The sequence below is a fragment of the Biomphalaria glabrata genome, chromosome 18 (assembly GCF_947242115.1).
Source record: "Biomphalaria glabrata chromosome 18, xgBioGlab47.1, whole genome shotgun sequence".
In the NCBI taxonomy this organism is placed as follows: Eukaryota; Metazoa; Mollusca; class Gastropoda; family Planorbidae; genus Biomphalaria; species Biomphalaria glabrata.
This window is the reverse complement of record NC_074728.1, coordinates 12,930,679-12,948,172: the sequence shown is the minus strand read 5'-3', so window position 1 is coordinate 12,948,172 and position 17,494 is coordinate 12,930,679. Positions and strand designations below refer to the sequence as shown.

Genomic DNA, 17,494 nt, shown 5'->3' with positions numbered 1-17,494 from the left:
TTTACGTTTACAGCATTATTGCTCGTACCCACTGAAGCTTCTATATGTAATGTGTTTATGTTGTCCACTTGTCTTTGTGAGAGATAAACAATTAGATAGAGCCATCGTTTGTCTAATACATGCCTAACGGCTGTCTGTGTCGGCTCTATCGAAGTTGTTAGTGAACGGATGCTGCGAGGGTGGGGGAGGGGCTAGCTGGAGCTTGTGACCTTTGACCACTGGGGTGGTAATTTGCATACGGGCGAAATGACTCTGGATCAGAAGAATGTTTTTTTGGACATTCCGATGGTCTAGAGGCTAGTTTCGCTTGGTGCATTATCGCTAGGCGGTGGTGTCGAATCCAGTGTCACAGGTTCGAGCCTCGGTCGGCACATGCCCTTATTTTCGTAGCATTTTAATTCACTACTTTCTCTCTTAAAAACTTGGTCCCTGGTGCTGTCATTCATTTATGTTTAATATATGTATGTATCATTTGTTTCAGCACCTAGCTTCAACTCTATGTTTACATTTACGTTTACAGCATTATTGCTCGTACCCACTGAAGCTTCTATATGTAATGTGTTTATGTTGTCCACTTGTCTTTGTGAGAGATAAACAATTAGATAGAGCCATCGTTTGTCTAATACATGCCTAACGGCTGTCTGTGTCGGCTCTATCGAAGTTGTTAGTGAACGGATGCTGCGAGGGTGGGGGAGGGGCTAGCTGGAGCTTGTGACCTTTGACCACTGGGGTGGTAATTTGCATACGGGCGAAATGACTCTGGATCAGAAGAATGTTTTTTTGGACATTCCGATGGTCTAGAGGCTAGTTTCGCTTGGTGCATTATCGCTAGGCGGTGGTGTCGAATCCAGTGTCACAGGTTCGAGCCTCGGTCGGCACATGCCCTTATTTTCGTAGCATTTTAATTCACTACTTTCTCTCTTAAAAACTTGGTCCCTGGTGCTGTCATTCATTTATGTTTAATATATGTATGTATCATTTGTTTCAGCACCTAGCTTCAACTCTATGTTTACATTTACGTTTACAGCATTATTGCTCGTACCCACTGAAGCTTCTATATGTAATGTGTTTATGTTGTCCACTTGTCTTTGTGAGAGATAAACAATTAGATAGAGCCATCGTTTGTCTAATACATGCCTAACGGCTGTCTGTGTCGGCTCTATCGAAGTTGTTAGTGAACGGATGCTGCGAGGGTGGGGGAGGGGCTAGCTGGAGCTTGTGACCTTTGACCACTGGGGTGGTAATTTGCATACGGGCGAAATGACTCTGGATCAGAAGAATGTTTTTTTGGACATTCCGATGGTCTAGAGGCTAGTTTCGCTTGGTGCATTATCGCTAGGCGGTGGTGTCGAATCCAGTGTCACAGGTTCGAGCCTCGGTCGGCACATGCCCTTATTTTCGTAGCATTTTAATTCACTACTTTCTCTCTTAAAAACTTGGTCCCTGGTGCTGTCATTCATTTATGTTTAATATATGTACATACATAGTAAAACATATAAGAAACGATTGCGTACAACCCTATTTATTCTATTTAGTTCAATGGACTAGATCTATAAGGCTTGTCTTCGAGTACGAAGATTAATGAGGAATGCAGTATTTCCCGTGGCTACGCAGCCCCAGCTGTGACCTATATAGTTTGCCACATCCAGGGGCAAGCATAACCATTGCTGGCTATGAAATGCAGATGTTTTCATGCCTATATATATATATGTTATATGTGGGTCTTCTTTGTTAATATCAAATGAGATATAAAAATCGCCTTAAGTCCGGACCTATTCTCGTTTTTCCGGAAACAATCCAATGGAAATTCCCTTTCATGCAAGTTTTGACCTTTTACTGAACATTGTTATATAGGGGAAACCGAAAGGAAAAGAGAAATGTAAAAAACTGATGCCTGAACAATACTGATAAAGTAGTCTCGCAATAACTACAGAAATAAATAAGTTATGGATAATATTACTGTGACTGTACGCAATGCTTACAGCGTCGCAATCGGTGATTTACTAAATATATATTTATAGAGCTGGATCTAATCTATCTAGATCTAGATATCCAGCTAGGCTAGGTCTATTGTTTTCAGTTGAAGATATTATAGACTCTAGATTCTAGATCTATTTCTAGATTTAGACTTTAGTCTCTAATTAATCTGGATTATAAAGAAAATGCCACGAAATTTGTGGAAAAAGACAAAACAATATGTTTTAGAAAACCTTCACGTATGTGATGTCTTGTCTATTTTAATTTTACTTTTTTTAGTATTTAAAATAATGTTACTAGATCTAGGTCTAATAATGTTAGACACTATTCACTATTATTCACTATAAATATAATAATAATATAAAATATAAATATACTTATAGAGTCTAGTACTCAGTAGTAGTAGTAGATCTAGTCTAGATCTAGATTAATAGAGTCCAGTATTTAAAGTTAAAATTTAACTGTTATAAAGTTTATAATAATTAATAATTTAGTCCTAGAGTAGATTGAGTATAGTCTCTAGACTCTAGAGTCTAGTCTAGTGACAGTCTAGTCTATAGACTAGATCTAGAAATGCAAAATATTATAATATACTTAATATTGAATAATAGACTATACTATACTATAGTCACTATAGAGCCTTTAACTTTAAAATATTTCAATATTGAATAATCATTGAATTGAGAAGTCAAGAAAGTCAAGAGATCATTTTTAATTTAACTGGTTAACACTAACTTCGGATCATAAAATCATACCATAACGTTTTTGTTGCATGTGTGAGAGATGGGGACATGAAATGATACTAGAATTACTAAGAATTTACTGACCATTACAATGAGTTGACCCCCCCCCCCCCCCAAAAAAAAAAAAAAGAAGGTAGGGCCCGTTGTCCATAGAGTGCCATAGAGAGATATTTATACTTATCAAATAGTTATAGATCTAGATTCTAGATCTATCATTTAGAATTTTGATCCTAGCTCTAGAATCCAGGTCTTGATTAGACTTATCTTGTCTTGATAGATTTAGATCATCTACATTTTGACCTAGCCTGCTGATGATCATAACCAGTAACAGTGTTTCTCAGATTTTAACAAGTGGCGCCCCCCTAAATCCAAACTTCTCATTTAGGGGAGCATTATTTTTGTATTTGGTCTAATGTAAAAAATGCATTTTCTTAGAAGTCTATGGTGCAATATCCTACTATTCTTCTGACAAAAATTGCTGGTCAAATATCAAATCTGCTATTCACTGCACTTTATTAATGAGGAGCCCAGCTACTAGTAGAAAAACAGATCAATGTGTGAAATGTTTTATTTGGGGTAGTAGTTCCCCTTGAATAGGCTTTTGGAATTTGGTAACTAGTTTTGCTTTAATTTTTTTTTGAATGGGGAGTTTTTAACCTCAAAACCCCCTTGGCTACTCTCTTGGAATTGGTGACTAGTTTTTTTATAGAGAGGTGTTTTAACCTCAAAACATGCTTTTTTTTTTAATTGGCAGGGGCTTTTTAACTTCAACCCCCACCACTTTGGTGACATTAATCATCATCAAACTCCATTTGAGTGAGGGCTTGAGAGGTTTAAATCCTCTCTTGCAAAAGCCCTGGAAAGAAACCCTGCTGTCTTGCGTAGTGCGTATATGTCACCATACAGGTCGAGAATTTTTGGTCTCCCAGAGATCATCAAGTCTGGGGCAGTCAAACAGAATATGAGGCACGGTTTCCTCTTCTTCCCCACAGTGGGGGCACTGTGAATCGAAATTTGGCCATAGCCGTGAGAAATATGAGCCAACAGGACAGTGGCCTGTAATAGCTTGCTTAGGCCTGGACAGCCTCCTCCACAGGAAAGTGCGGTCAGGGCGCTTCATGCACTCCCACACTCCACAGGCTTTTTGGGACTTGTGCCAGCACTAAAACCACTTTTCCATTTCTGTTTTTTGAATTATAGTCAGGGTATGATGAAAACTTACAGCCTGTTTAGTTGGTGGAATTCGCCCTCCCTGGTGGGCCAAGGAGTCTGCAATAGTGTTGCCAGTCACACCTATGGGACTCAGTACCTACTGCATTATTACAGGGGTGCCATAGTGCTGCTTTATGTTGTGCGAGGCCATGATGACAGTGTAAATATTGGGGGGGGGGGGGGCATGGTCCAGGGCTTTGCAAAGCCTGTAGTACAGATTTTGAGTCAGTGACCACAACAATCTGTGTTGCCCTCAAATGTCTCTTGCTGAGTTGAGAGTCATTAATAAGATTTGGTAAATAGTTTTCCTTCGATTTTTTTTTTATGAAGGGGGGATTTAACCTCTAAACCCCCCAAGCTCGTGCAATTTGATAATATTAGTTATGCTTTTTTTTTTTATATCACAAAATTATTTTCCCCTATACCTTCACTTATCATTTAGTACACTACACCAGATCTGTCAACCGTCTTTCTGTCCTTTGCCTTGGATAAAATTGTATTCATTGACAGGTTTGTCCCTTATTTGATGATGTCTTCCAATTGCTTTCTCTGTCTGCCTCTTCTTTTTACTGGACTGTTCCCTGAAGGAAGATCTTTGCTAGCCCTGAGGACCTTGTGAAAAAATGTAAACTTAAACTCTAAGACCCCATAGTGAACCCAGAAGCAATAAATAACAGAGTTGATTCAGAATGTCTTGGTTTTTTTAAAGTTGAGGGGACATGAAGTACTTTTTCATCAATTTTAATGACTAACAATCATGCCTTATTTGTGATCAAACGGTGTTCATTAACATTGCTAATAATATTCTCTTTACTTCTAAACATAATAACACTTTTTATACAAACACATGGTTAATGAGGAAAGAAAACTAGAACTAGACAAGACTTGCTTCAATTTCCAATCTAAGAATTATCTCATACAATTATTTTTAATTTTTCCAAAATTTAAGTTCTACATGGGCTTATTGAAATTAATTTTCCAAATTTGATGCACAGAAAATTAGTGCGATGTTTGAATTTTCATATATTTTGTATTTGTAAGACTACTATATGGCTCATCTCATATAGAAGGACAATATAAGAGCCTGGGCTTGAGCTATGGTCAAATGTTGGCACCCACACAGCACTACAGATAAAATATGAGAGAAATAGACTTAGATATTGTTTAGATAGTGTTAAATAGTTTGATTTTTAGTCTTTTTTATGTGTTTGAGTGTTTTTAATGATTTTGATAATATTTATTATATATTTTATGGTTAGTTTAATTGACCCTGTTTTCTAACAGGAAGAAGATCCAGAGGAGTATTATAAATACAAATCCAAGATCATGTGGGGACTAACTGAAGATGAATATGAGTTAATGCAGGTCAGTCAAACTTGCTACTTTTATTAAATAGTCACTCCAGCCCATTCATATTTGTCTGTGTGTTGGGCATTGAAAGTTTTGTGTGGGTTCAAATATGAATGGCTGTAAAGATGAGCAACATGCCTTCTCTGTATCTAAGACTATGTGTTTCTGTTTCATCTATTTCTCTCAATAATTTGCTGCCTGAAATTCTTACTGATTTGTGTTTATATTGGTATCTTTTTGTAAGGTTTCATTTGGAATTGTTTGTGTATCTAATGAAAAGCCCTCACAAGATTTACTAAGCATTCTATAGTATAATATAGAAGCTGTGAAGATGATGCTCTCTAAGCCATTTTAGCCTCATAATGACATGACTTACAGAGGGTAAACAAAAATGTTCATCTTTAATACCGGTACCATACAATTATGTAATTTATATAGAGTGTTTAATTAAATTGATTAATAAAATTATTTTTACTTATTTTGGGAAAATATAATTATCTATGGAGTCACTTTGTAGACTAATAACTATATATAGCTTGACATTTAATAAGATCCTTTATTTCTTTACATTTTCTATGTTTTACACATTTGGGAGTTCTTTAAGAAAGGAAGTTTATTACATGCTTATCCTAAACCCCCTTCACAAGCATTGTTTGAACTCGGAACTAATGTACTGAGAGTCTGAAGTGCATATAACCCAATCAGACAGCCACCTGTGTTGTGTGTTGATATCTTTAGACTCCAGGTCTTCCCTCCTTTTCTTATATATTGGTCTAGATACTTACCTGTTAATGTTTTATTTTTCTTCTCAAGTATTTCATTCTTTACTTGTATATCAAAATTAAAAAGTCTTAAAAAATGTTCAACAGAAGAAAGACAAATAATAGAACATTAACGTACTCAGATATTTCCAAGCCCACATAGTAAGATATAGACTTGTATTGGCATAGTGCAGGAGTTCTCAACCTGTGGGTCCTGCCCCCCTTAGGGGCCTATTGACGATTTGCCAGGGGTCATCTAAGACCATCGAAAATATGGATTGTTTTCTAAAAAAAATGTGTCTGTTTCTAAAACTATTAAAAGAAAACAAATATTAAGTGTTCATTGCAAATAGCTAAAAACTTTTTTGGAAATTATTTTACAGGCATGTCTTTTTATATGCTTCTGTTTGAATCAAATAAAATGATGTATTTATTTCCAGGCTGTAAAGAGCCACTCTGTACAAAAAATTCGCACAATGTTAAACAAGGGAGTGGATCCAAATTTCTTCAAGAACTCTTTAAACAGACAAACACCATTACATTTGGCATCAGAAGATCCAGGTCAGTTAACTTTTTATCTTTCAAAAAAAATTTGATTGACAGAAAAACATCTCAAGGCTTTGGACCCTAAATTGCTCAAAGTTCCAAAATTAACATTGACCTTTACAGTAGGCTTCTGACTTTTTTTTTACAACTCTAAAAGCCTGTTGTGATAAAACATGACGTTTATACTTCTCAGAAATGACTTCCATTTAGTTTTGATTGTAAAAAAAAAACAACTCATTATTAATATTTAGGTGTTTCCACAACCTATCAAATAGAAATTGATAAATGATTATCAGAGTTTTATCACAGCAACTAAATGTTAGAGATGAGCAACTTGAATGTGATGCAGGTTTGAAATAAAAACACAGTAACTCAGGCTATAAAGTGAGAACTTGAACTATGTCTACAATGATGCTATTTAATACAGAAAACATAAATAAACAGCAGCACCAGGGACCAAGTTTTTAAATGCGAGAAAGTAGTGAAATAAATGCGATAAAAATAAGGGACTGCGCCGACCAAGGCTCGAGCCAGTGACCCTGGAAACGACAACGCTGCCTAGCGATAACGCACTAAGCCAACTTAACCTCTAGACCATGGAATGTCCAAAAAAACATTGGTCTGGTCCAGTCATTATTCCTAAATTGACAGTTTTTTCTAACTTCCTCTACACTTTATATTGATGTCTTGCAACATCTATACTTCTGGAAGCATCTGCAGTAGTGACAATATTATTGTTTTTTTTTTAGTCTTTTCAGTCAAATTTCCACTCTAAGGTGGCCTATAATAACACTTATTATTGCATGCGACATATTAGGTCTTAAAAGAATTATAAAAATAAAAACTCAATTTTGACCTGGTTTTTTATTCAAATAGTCTCTAACATATTTTAGAATTACCTATCCATGTTGTATTTTTTAGCTGTAGACAAAAAGATCATGTTGACATTTACTGATGACTCTGTTTCTTTTTCCTTCTCACAGCAAGTGAAAAAATAGTGGGTGTACTCTTGTTCTTTGGTGCCAACCCCAATGCTCAAGATAGTATTGGATGTACACCACTTCACCTGGCGTGTCTCCATGGCAATGCAGCCACTGTGGAGCTTTTAGTACAAGCTGGGGCTGATGTCAATATCATTGATAACTATGAAGGTAAACATGAAATATAGCTTTTTGTAAATTGTGACCTTGATGGCATAGTGGCTGATTGGTAAAGCCATTGGCTGAGAGGTCTTGGAACCAAAACCTAGTGAAGACTAGAATTTTTAATCAGGATTTTTAGTATGCCATGAGTCCACCCAACTATAATGGGCAGCTGACATTAGTTGGGGAAAGTAAAGGAGGTTGATAGTTGGCATCAGAAAAGATTATCTTTACATCTTCAGCCTTATAGAACTTAACTTTTGAAAGTTTCCTTTTCAGACCTTGCAATCTTTAGGACAGGTGATGTTAAGAACATTAGTTTCTTTGGCCAATGGTTAATGAGCAGGGTGTCATGTGGCCAGCACAAACACCAACCGTTTTTACTTTCCCCAACTAAAGTCAGTACCCATTAGGGTTGGGTTGACTCAGGGCACCCTAAAAATCCAAAAATTTAAAATCCCCAGTCATCACTAAGATTCAAACCCAGGACTCCAGGTTCGAAAGCCTAGCACTTAATCACTCAGCCACCATGCCCCCCACATAAACTTTTGACTACATAGTTTCTTGAGACTATTAATTTTTATGAGGTCTAGAAACTTATCATTACAATTATTGTTGAATAATAAAAAGTTCTGTGCATAATTATTTCATGTAAATAAAATATATTCAGTTCAGTAATCCACAATTAAGGTATTTTACTTTGACAATTCAACCAAAAGCTTCACATATATCCTAGTTGGATGAACTTCAAACAACTATCAATTTTGAGAAATGTTTTAATAAAATCAATATATGTATAAATAAAATGATATATTTTAAAAAATAATGTATAACTTAACTATTTTAGTGGAATAGATTGTCATCTTTTTAATTAATATTTTGTTCATAAATCAACCGCAATTGAGAGACAATGGTTACTAACTTTTACATCATAGCTGGGTCATCTGAGTGAAGCAGCATGCACAAGAATCATTCTTATTTTGAAAATAATCAGCAATTATTAATCTATTATTCAATCAGAAGAAATAAAAGATACAAAATTAATAAAACATGGTTTTAGAAATGGCTAAAAAAAAATTATATAATTGACATTTTTAAAATATTATTTTCATTAATGATAAACATATAGCTATATATTGATGGTTACCATGGATTTTACTTAGACTTAAATTGTATCCTCCCATGCCATGCATGGAGTAGCAAGCTGTCTCCTTACTGGCAGCGTCTGCAGCCTCTTTCCTCTGGGGTGTCAAGTTATATGTGGACGTCCCTTTCATGGGTTTAACAAAAAAATAATGTACTTCTTTTTATTTTTTTTACAATGGTTTTGTAATATTTTTCAAATCTATATAATTTGATATGGAAAAAACAATTAAAACTCTCTTTACCTAGTTACAATACAATCTCAAAATGACAAATGATTGATTGATATCATTTACATTGTTTTATAAAAAACAACACAAGTCTCTTTTTTATTGCTCCTGTTTTAGAGACTCCATTACTGACTGCATGTAAAGTGAACAGAAGAAGTACTTGCCAAATTGTTGACAAGTTATTAGAAGCTGGAGCCATAGTTTCTTGTACTAATAATCACAGACAGTCAGGTGAGATCTTTTCTTAGCTTCAACATAGAACAAAAGAGAGAGAAAAAAAATAGAATTACACTTTCAACTGATGGATTAATATTTCTTTGTATTTCCTGCAGTTCTCCATATTTTGACTAGTCCCCATCACTTCCCCACTCGTACTGAAGTGTGGATGGTAGAGGATAGATTCTCTCTCATGAAGAAACTAGTAGCCAGTCAGCATAGACATTTGTTAGTCAGTAAGATGTTGAGTCATGGCTTGTCTGCCAATATGTTGGACACCAATGGTAATTGTTTTTATATGTGCACAGTTAAGACAAAGACATTTTTTTTTTTAAATAGCTGTAACTAAGAACACAAATTTTGTAATGAATGAATGACAGAAGATAATCCACAAATTGAATTTAAAAGCACTTTTAAATAAATTCAACAATAGCTGTATCCATGAAATACACTTTAAATTTAAATGTCATAGATTAAGCTGACCAGATGAACAACCTTATCTTTTTGCTAACTTTTCCTTTTATAGTTTTCTGAGATTTCAACACAGGTGTAGTGACATCACATAATTTTCTGAGCTTATTTTAGACTTCTTGACATGATTAGAAAATACACAAGTAAATGGCATTATGCTAGTTGAAATGTTAAAATTGTAAACAAAGTTCAAGCTAGGCTAAACATCTTGCCAAATTAGCTTGTAACAATCTTGAATCTAGCAATCTCTTTCTGTATCTACTTAAATCAACTAGATCTAATGGGCACCTGGTATTTGCTGGGAAAAGTATGTGGCCATGCCCATCACATATCTTTTATACGCATTGGCTTACCAGAGATAGGTTTACTTATCCCAGTGATTCCTAGGTTTTGGAGGGAACTTGAGTAGTTCTTTAATTGTTGAAAAGGGAACTGCATATATTTTTATTTAAAATCATACACATATTTTTTATTTTTCTATTGTTATCTATTCTTTTAATAAAATAGATGTGAAAAAAAAACATTTGTCTAGTAGTATGTTAAGTAGTTCTAGGTCAGATCTACTGAAGTTTTAATTTGTGAGTTAGTTGCTATTTTAAATGTATTTCCTTGAGTTCCACAGGTCTCAACCCACTAAGTTGTGAGCTCTTGGTCTTGCTGCAGGCTCCAGCCACTGAATCTGATGAAGAGTGTTCAAAACTGCTGACAGCTAAAGCATTGTTAGCTGGTGGTGCCATCTTGCAGATTGATAAAGTCATGAATGAAATTGATGTGAGTCCAAATAACATTCTTTTTTTTTTTAAAACTGTTTCATAAAGTTGAAAGTATCTTTAAGTATATATAGATTTGTATTTATTTTCATTTGGTTATACAACATCATTAGTGTTAACTTTTTTGATATGTCTTCTATGTATTTTACTAATTGGTAAGTGGTTGCAGGGGATAAAGGTAGGAAATATTGAATATAACCATATAATTTATTTTTTTTTGGAGGGGGGGGGGGGGTCTAGACAAGTACCTAGTTAATCTTTTCTTTTCTCTTCCTCTCCAGGTTTTTTTTTTCCTTTTCTTGTCTGAATTACTTTTGTATAGTCCATCTTTCACACTATAGCATGCTCAGTGCACTTTGAGTCTATCATTTTTGTGGACCTTTGAAGAGGGGGGGGTGTTAGTTTCCATACTGCCTTTAGTCGCTTAGCAAACACAACTCAGACCAAATTGTAATTTGAACTTGAACTCCCTAAATATGCTCCAAGCTGTTTATCTCACTCAGCCACACCTCCCACATTCAATGCTTGGTATGATATCTATTTTGTTGTCTTAAATTGTGTTCCTTATAGTACTGTCTTAAAGTTTTCACCTTTAAAATTCTGAGCAAGTCACATTATGAGCCCATCATCTTAATCATCATTCTACTCTAAATAAGTGAAGGTTGGACAGGCTAAAATCCTTTGATAGTTTTTTCAACTTTTCTGTGGATTGCATATTGATAATCATCTCTTATTTGTTTTCTTTGGTATCTATAGAATATACTCAACCGCAGAACTTTTCGCACACCCTTCAATGCTCCAGATTTTAACAATCTAGCAGAACTGATCAAAGAGTCTCATGCGGTTATACCAAGGCAAAATTTACAGATCTGCCTGGACAAGATCAGAGAAGCAGAGACAGAAATTGACACAAGCAGCCTGCAGGCTGAGTTAGAAACCTGCTTAAAAACAGTGCCATCTCTGCTTCAGATGAGCAAGCTTTGTTTAAGACAATGTCTAGGTAACTATGTCTTGATCCAAACAGAACTACTTCCCCTGCCTGATAAAATGAAAGAATATATTTGTAGTGTTTGATGAGTTATGTGTGAATGTCCTTCACAAAGTGTTGGTAGATGCTGTTATCATCCAACGTTCTTATGTCTTGAGCATAAGCCATGACAGACTTGTGTGAGACAGCAGTTGTGTTGCATTATACACTCAGTGTAGACTCCACCTTAAGAATTGTTTGATCCCATTGTCCATGAAACTTTACAATACAGGGCATTGGAACATTGTCCATGAAACTTATCTCTAAAATATAGGGCATTGGAACATTGTCCATGAAACTTATCTCTAAAATACAAAGCATTGGAACATTGTCCATGAAACTTATCTCTAAAATACAGGGCATTGGAACATTGTCCAAAAGCCAAAGGATTTTTTAAGGTGGTTAAACAATCTTGCTATAAAAAAAAAATTAAAAAAAAAAAAAAAATGCCCAAAATAGTTTTTAGCAATTTGCAATGAAAACTTAATATTTGTTTTCTTTTAATAGATTTAGATACAGACACATTTTTTTAGAAGTGCTTGGCACATTTTTTTTTTTTTTTTTTTCAAAAAATATTAGTTCTTCACGTGACTTGTTTTTGTTGATTATTTTTTTATTATCTTTTATTTCAGTCTAATTTGTTGTTGTTTTTGTTAGCTTATTATAAACTTCAAATCAAAAATTGGAAATACAGTAATCAATTTGAAATGTGATTTTATTTTATATGCATTGAAGGATACATTTAATGTTTAAAATGTTTCAAGATTGTATCATTGCCTTAGTTAAACAGATGAAGCACAAATCTTGAACTATGCCAGATCTATTTATGAGTTGAAATGAAATGCATGGTTAAATGTAAATTTGGCTTTCATTATGTTCTTAAAAAGTATTGATAATGTCAGGTCATTGCATTTTTTTTTAATTAGCCTACTAATTTTTTAATATTGACACTAAAGAAAATATTATTTGTATTGTGTATAGTCATTATCCATAAGGGAATTTTTTTTTTAATAGGTAAAATTGTCTTATAAATAAATTTTATAGTTGTTATACTTTGTAGTACATTAATGAACATTTATGTTGATGAAGACCAGTTGGTCTAAGTTGTGGATATGTTTGTAAAAAAAAATAATTATTGAACTTTTGGTCCTTAGAAAAATGTTGTTTTTATAATTTATTATATTTTTCATATCTTGAGCTATAATAATTTGATTGCCTGGTCATGTGGCATGAGCCTTATAATGTTGTTATGATGGTCTTGAGTTTGAAATGTGTCTACCTTCATCCCCTGCTATCCTGATGGAGGGTTTGGCTAGGAATAGTCTTTATTTCTGAAGGAATAGTCTTCATTTCTGAAGGAATAGTCTTTATTTCTGAAGGAATGGTCTTTATTTCTGAAGGAATAGTCTTCATTTCTGAAGGATTGTCCAAAACGTCTATAACAAAGCAAGTAAGAAGTAAAACTGTTACAGAAAAAGTATGTTTTTGATTTGAGATTCATAATAAGATGTTTGGTGACATGTTTGGCAACCTGGTCATGTGATGTGCACTGCAGACTGTCATCATAGTAGTCCCCAGTTCCAAGCTTGCTGTCATACTGTACTGTCCTGCAGGGTGTGTAGCCTATAAGTAATATTTTGCACTTCTGAACACCTGAAACCTATCAAACAAAAGATGAGATTTTGTGAGTGCTGAACATTTGGGTTACTTTCACTGTTGATGGGGTTTTTAATAATAATAATAATAATCTTTATTATCCGTAAGGAAATTTGTCTTACAATTTGTGCATTACACCAAACAAAAAACATTATAACTATAAAAAACCAAAGTGTACATTCACACCAGACTCACTCATAATTTACATGTGACAAAGTTTATACCAGATTGTTCTTATTTAATGATTTGATTGCCAGGGGAACAAAAGAGTGTTTGTGTCTGTTTGTCTTTGCTATCGGTGTCTTGTATCTCTTTTGTGATGGTAAAATCACAAAATCCTGACACAAAGGGTGATTCTTTATTTCGAGGATCTTGTTAGCTTTTTTATAGATGTTTGTCTCAAACAACTGCCCAAATGGGGTTTGTTTTTTGCCAATGATTTTGCCAGCAGCATTTAGGATTCTATTAAGTTTATTTTTATTTTTAATGCTCAGATTGCCATACCAGGCAGTGATATTGAAACTTAAAATATTGCAGATGTGAGCGTGATAAAACATAGCCAAGGCCTTTTTGCTAACATTAAACGAGGACAGTTTTCTTAGTAGTCGTAATCTTTGCTGCCCTTTTTTGCTGATATAATCAGTATTTGGAGTAAGTGAGCCTCATCAGATTTTTCACAATTTACTTTGATATCAAATCTTTATCATTGTGCTTACTTAGCTGAAATTGATATTTGATACTTGGTAAAATTAGTAAATCAGGATTTATTTCATTACAAAAGAGTATTGTGAAAATGTTGAGAACTAATTGTTTAAGATCATTCACAGACTTATGCAAAACATTTAATTTCTTTTACCCTTTCATCAATTTTTTTTTTGTTACTTAATTCTGTTTTGTACTTTACCAGCTGTATTCAGCTTATTTATTTGAAAATATCCATCAACTAGACTTTTTCTCCTCTTTGACCAGTACAATGATTTTGCCCCCTCCCCCCCCTCCCCCCAAAACCACCGGTCAAGTGTCCCTAAGTCCTTGCATAGAGAAATACAATGTGATCTTTTTCATAGTTGAAAGATTTCTTTATTTTATTTTTTAATGTAACATATGTTTGAGTCTCACCTCATGTATCAGCCTGAACAAAAACCTTTGCAGATGTTGTGAGTCTCTAGCAAGGAAGAGAATTGTTTTTTTTTTGTCTGATGTATTTGCTTAATGTACATCCCTGTGAGAAACTAAAAGAGATTGCACTTGCTGTACTTTTGTCTAGTTTTATAAAATGGTTGCTAGACTTTGATCTGAATGAACAGGTATTTCTACCCATTTGCAAACATTCATATGGGTGTGCACCTGTTTTAGTTTGGCCATTTGTTGTAAATAATATTATTTGCTGTTATGAAAATAAAACACAAATAGTGTTCTGATTAGTGTAATTAATTGTTACTATTTCTGCTGGGGTGGTGTGATTGCCATGCAGGTTGTAATGTTCACAGGCAGGTGGTTGGATTTCATTTAACTAATTGGAGTTAGAACTAGAGTGTCTATTTAGTGCATTTACTGGTTCTCTGTGACATTTCTGTGTTTGGATGTCCAGTACTAGTTAGTATGCCAATGTCCGGTACTGTTATTTGGCTGGATGGTGTGATTGGCATTGTTTGCTGGTTGATGTCTGTTGATTGGTCTCTTCAATTGGATGTGTCTGCTGGTTATTTGGCTGGATGGTGTGATTGGCATTGTTTGTTCGTTGATGTCTGTTGATTGGTCTCTTCAATTGGATGTGTCTGCTGGTTATTTGGCTGGATGGTGTGATTGGCATTGTTTGTTCGTTGATGTCTGTTGATTGTTCTCTTACATTTGATGTGTCAACTGCTTTGGTTTATCAGCACATTGTTTGTATATAACCTTGATGCCCTAACATAGCTTTATGCAATAGATCTACATATGTATGAAACTTGCAACCTCTTGTGTATCCATGTGACATTTTTGTTTCCATTGTCATATCAATGGCCATGTTACCCAGACATGTTGCTTCCCCTTACTTAAGTTGCTTCTTAACACTTTTTAAAGACAACATTAGTTTGTGCAAATGTTAATTTTATTGTTATTATTTAGTCAAATCAAATCTAGCATTGACTATGATTTCTAATCCCATGTTTTGTTAAGAAAACACAATAGGAAATAAATTTCTAATTTCAAATGTAAAGTTCTTTTTAAATGTTCAAAGTAAAAAATATATTTATATACCGGTATTTAAAGAATTTTAACATAGTAAAAGTCTAGTGAGCCACAGTTATATTGCTAAGTTTAAACCAAGAGTTCAGTTGTTACCATACATACAATGTTGCACTAATGACTTAGCTATTGGCATGTGGAGTTATTGATGTCAACTATGAAACTGTATATTAATTTTTCTATTTCACTATGTCAATATTTATTTTTACACCTTTTGTGTATGTTAACAATTCGACAATTGTGATAATTTTCTTTGATGAAGATTTTATCACTGACTAGAACTCCACTAAATGTAGATCTAGTGATCACCAAAAGTGTTTTCGTGTTGTCTCATCATTTCCTCCTCTCCACAATGTGTGTTGAGATTCTAATGGCATGGGTTGTTGTTCTTTTATGTCTTAAAGGAAACAAAAGATAGACCTAATGATGGGAGTTTGAAAAGGCTGCTCCTGTGTATCACTGATACTCATGGATTAAGCTACACTTTTGGAGTCTCACACTTGGATTATCACAACACGTACTGTCTTGAATCTTGGTTAAAAACAAAAAGTGTTTACTGTAAATGATGTGAGAAACGCTAAAAGCAGGAAATGACGCTAAACAGAAACAATTGGTAAAGATATTTTTAATCGCACAGATTTATTAATCTAGAAATATTACAAATTTAATGGCATGACTAATCCAAACTATTCATACAGCTACACTTACTATAAGCTTTGAAATGAAAATATTTTTATACTTTATTGTTTCAAGTCAAGTTCTTAAAATGAACCGAAAAACATTTACACAGACTAAAACCATAAGAATAAAAAAAAAGTCTCTTTAATTCTGGTTTCGCCCTTACCTTTAGACGGTTCTATATTTTCGCCAGATGTTGCATCACAACAGATGAAACTCTCGTTTGTGTTCATGAATTCCACAATCTAGCGTTTATGGATCGGCTGATCGGAAAGTGTGGCCCAATTAATTAAGATAATAGATTTTCGAAGGAAATGAGACTGGTTCTATTGATGGGATAGATGGCGCTGTGTCACCAAGATCAATGCTATTAGATCTGATCGTTTGATAGCAATGTATTATGTATATGTCAGGGAAGGTTTGTGTCTTTGTGCAAAGATAGGTTTGTATGTACAGTGAAACGCACAAACCGCATAGACATATTAGCATACTATGTTTCATCGCACGAGGTTTTGAAAAACACGAATCCAAATGTACCCCTACTGTAATTCTACTAAAAGAGGAGTCCCAGTTATTTACTTAGCCCAATTAGTTAATCAGGTCATTTTAGCTTAAGTGCTATCTAGTCAATCAAGTAGATTGCATTGTCTTCACTTTTATACACAGTACACACCTTGGAACATGTCTTCGATACACACTTAAAAGCATATCTCTGATACACACCATGGAATGTCTTTGAAACACACTATAATACACATCTCTGATACACTAGCCAAGCCATTGGACTCGAGACAAAAATACACCTTCTCAACACAATCGTCATTCCAACTGCTACATATGCATGTGAGACGTGGAAGTCATCTGTCAAAATTGAGAAAAGACTAAATGTGGCTCAACAGAGATGGCTGAGACGGATTTTGGGAGTCAGTTACACAGACCGGATCTCAAACAAGGAAATCCTATGCCGAACTGGGAGTCGAACACTTAGTGAGGTTGTGACTGAGCGTCGCATGAGGTTTGCGGGACATGTTCTACGTAAAAATGAATTACGCACACCAAGAGTTGCGATAACATGGAAGCCAAAACGAGGAAAGCGCAAACAGGGACGTCCTCGTATTACTTGGCGACACACCTTCATGGAGGACCTCAGAACAGTGGACACCAGGTAGGAGGAGGCTTCAGACATTGCCAGTGACAGATCTTTATGGAGACAGCTTGCCGCCCAATGCGCCGAACGGCGCGGGAGGACCTAAGTCTAAGTAAGTCTAAGTCTGATACACACCATGGAATGTCTCAGATACACATCGTGAAACATGTCTGATACACATCGTGAAACATGTCTA

The 17,494-nt window shown here is 34.7% G+C and overlaps 1 protein-coding gene across 1 annotated transcript; it reads left to right on the top strand.

Annotated features, from left to right (window-relative positions):
• Positions 1 to 1,939: 1,939 nt before the first annotated feature.
• On the top strand, positions 1,940 to 15,790 carry LOC106054738 (serine/threonine-protein phosphatase 6 regulatory ankyrin repeat subunit C-like). Its single transcript, XM_056017156.1, has 8 exons — positions 1,940 to 2,216; positions 5,217 to 5,297; positions 6,484 to 6,604; positions 7,573 to 7,740; positions 9,222 to 9,335; positions 9,437 to 9,604; positions 10,414 to 10,562; positions 11,318 to 15,790. Exons 1-8 carry the CDS (start codon positions 2,163 to 2,165, stop codon positions 11,633 to 11,635), a joined length of 1,173 nt encoding a protein of 390 aa, XP_055873131.1. The 5' UTR covers positions 1,940 to 2,162; the 3' UTR covers positions 11,636 to 15,790.
• Positions 15,791 to 17,494: the final 1,704 nt, after the last annotated feature.

What these genes read in the sequence shown, in the direction of transcription:
- LOC106054738 (XM_056017156.1), top strand. Translation starts at nt 2,163, where the DNA reads ATGCCACGAAATTTGTGGAAAAAGACAAAACAATATGTTTTAGAAAAC. An exon ending in TTTGGCATCAGAAGATCCAG is followed by an intron (nt 6,605 to 7,572) that starts GTCAGTTAACTT and finishes TCCTTCTCACAG; the next exon opens with CAAGTGAAAAAATAGTGGGT. An exon ending in TATCATTGATAACTATGAAG is followed by an intron (nt 7,741 to 9,221) that starts GTAAACATGAAA and finishes CTCCTGTTTTAG; the next exon opens with AGACTCCATTACTGACTGCA.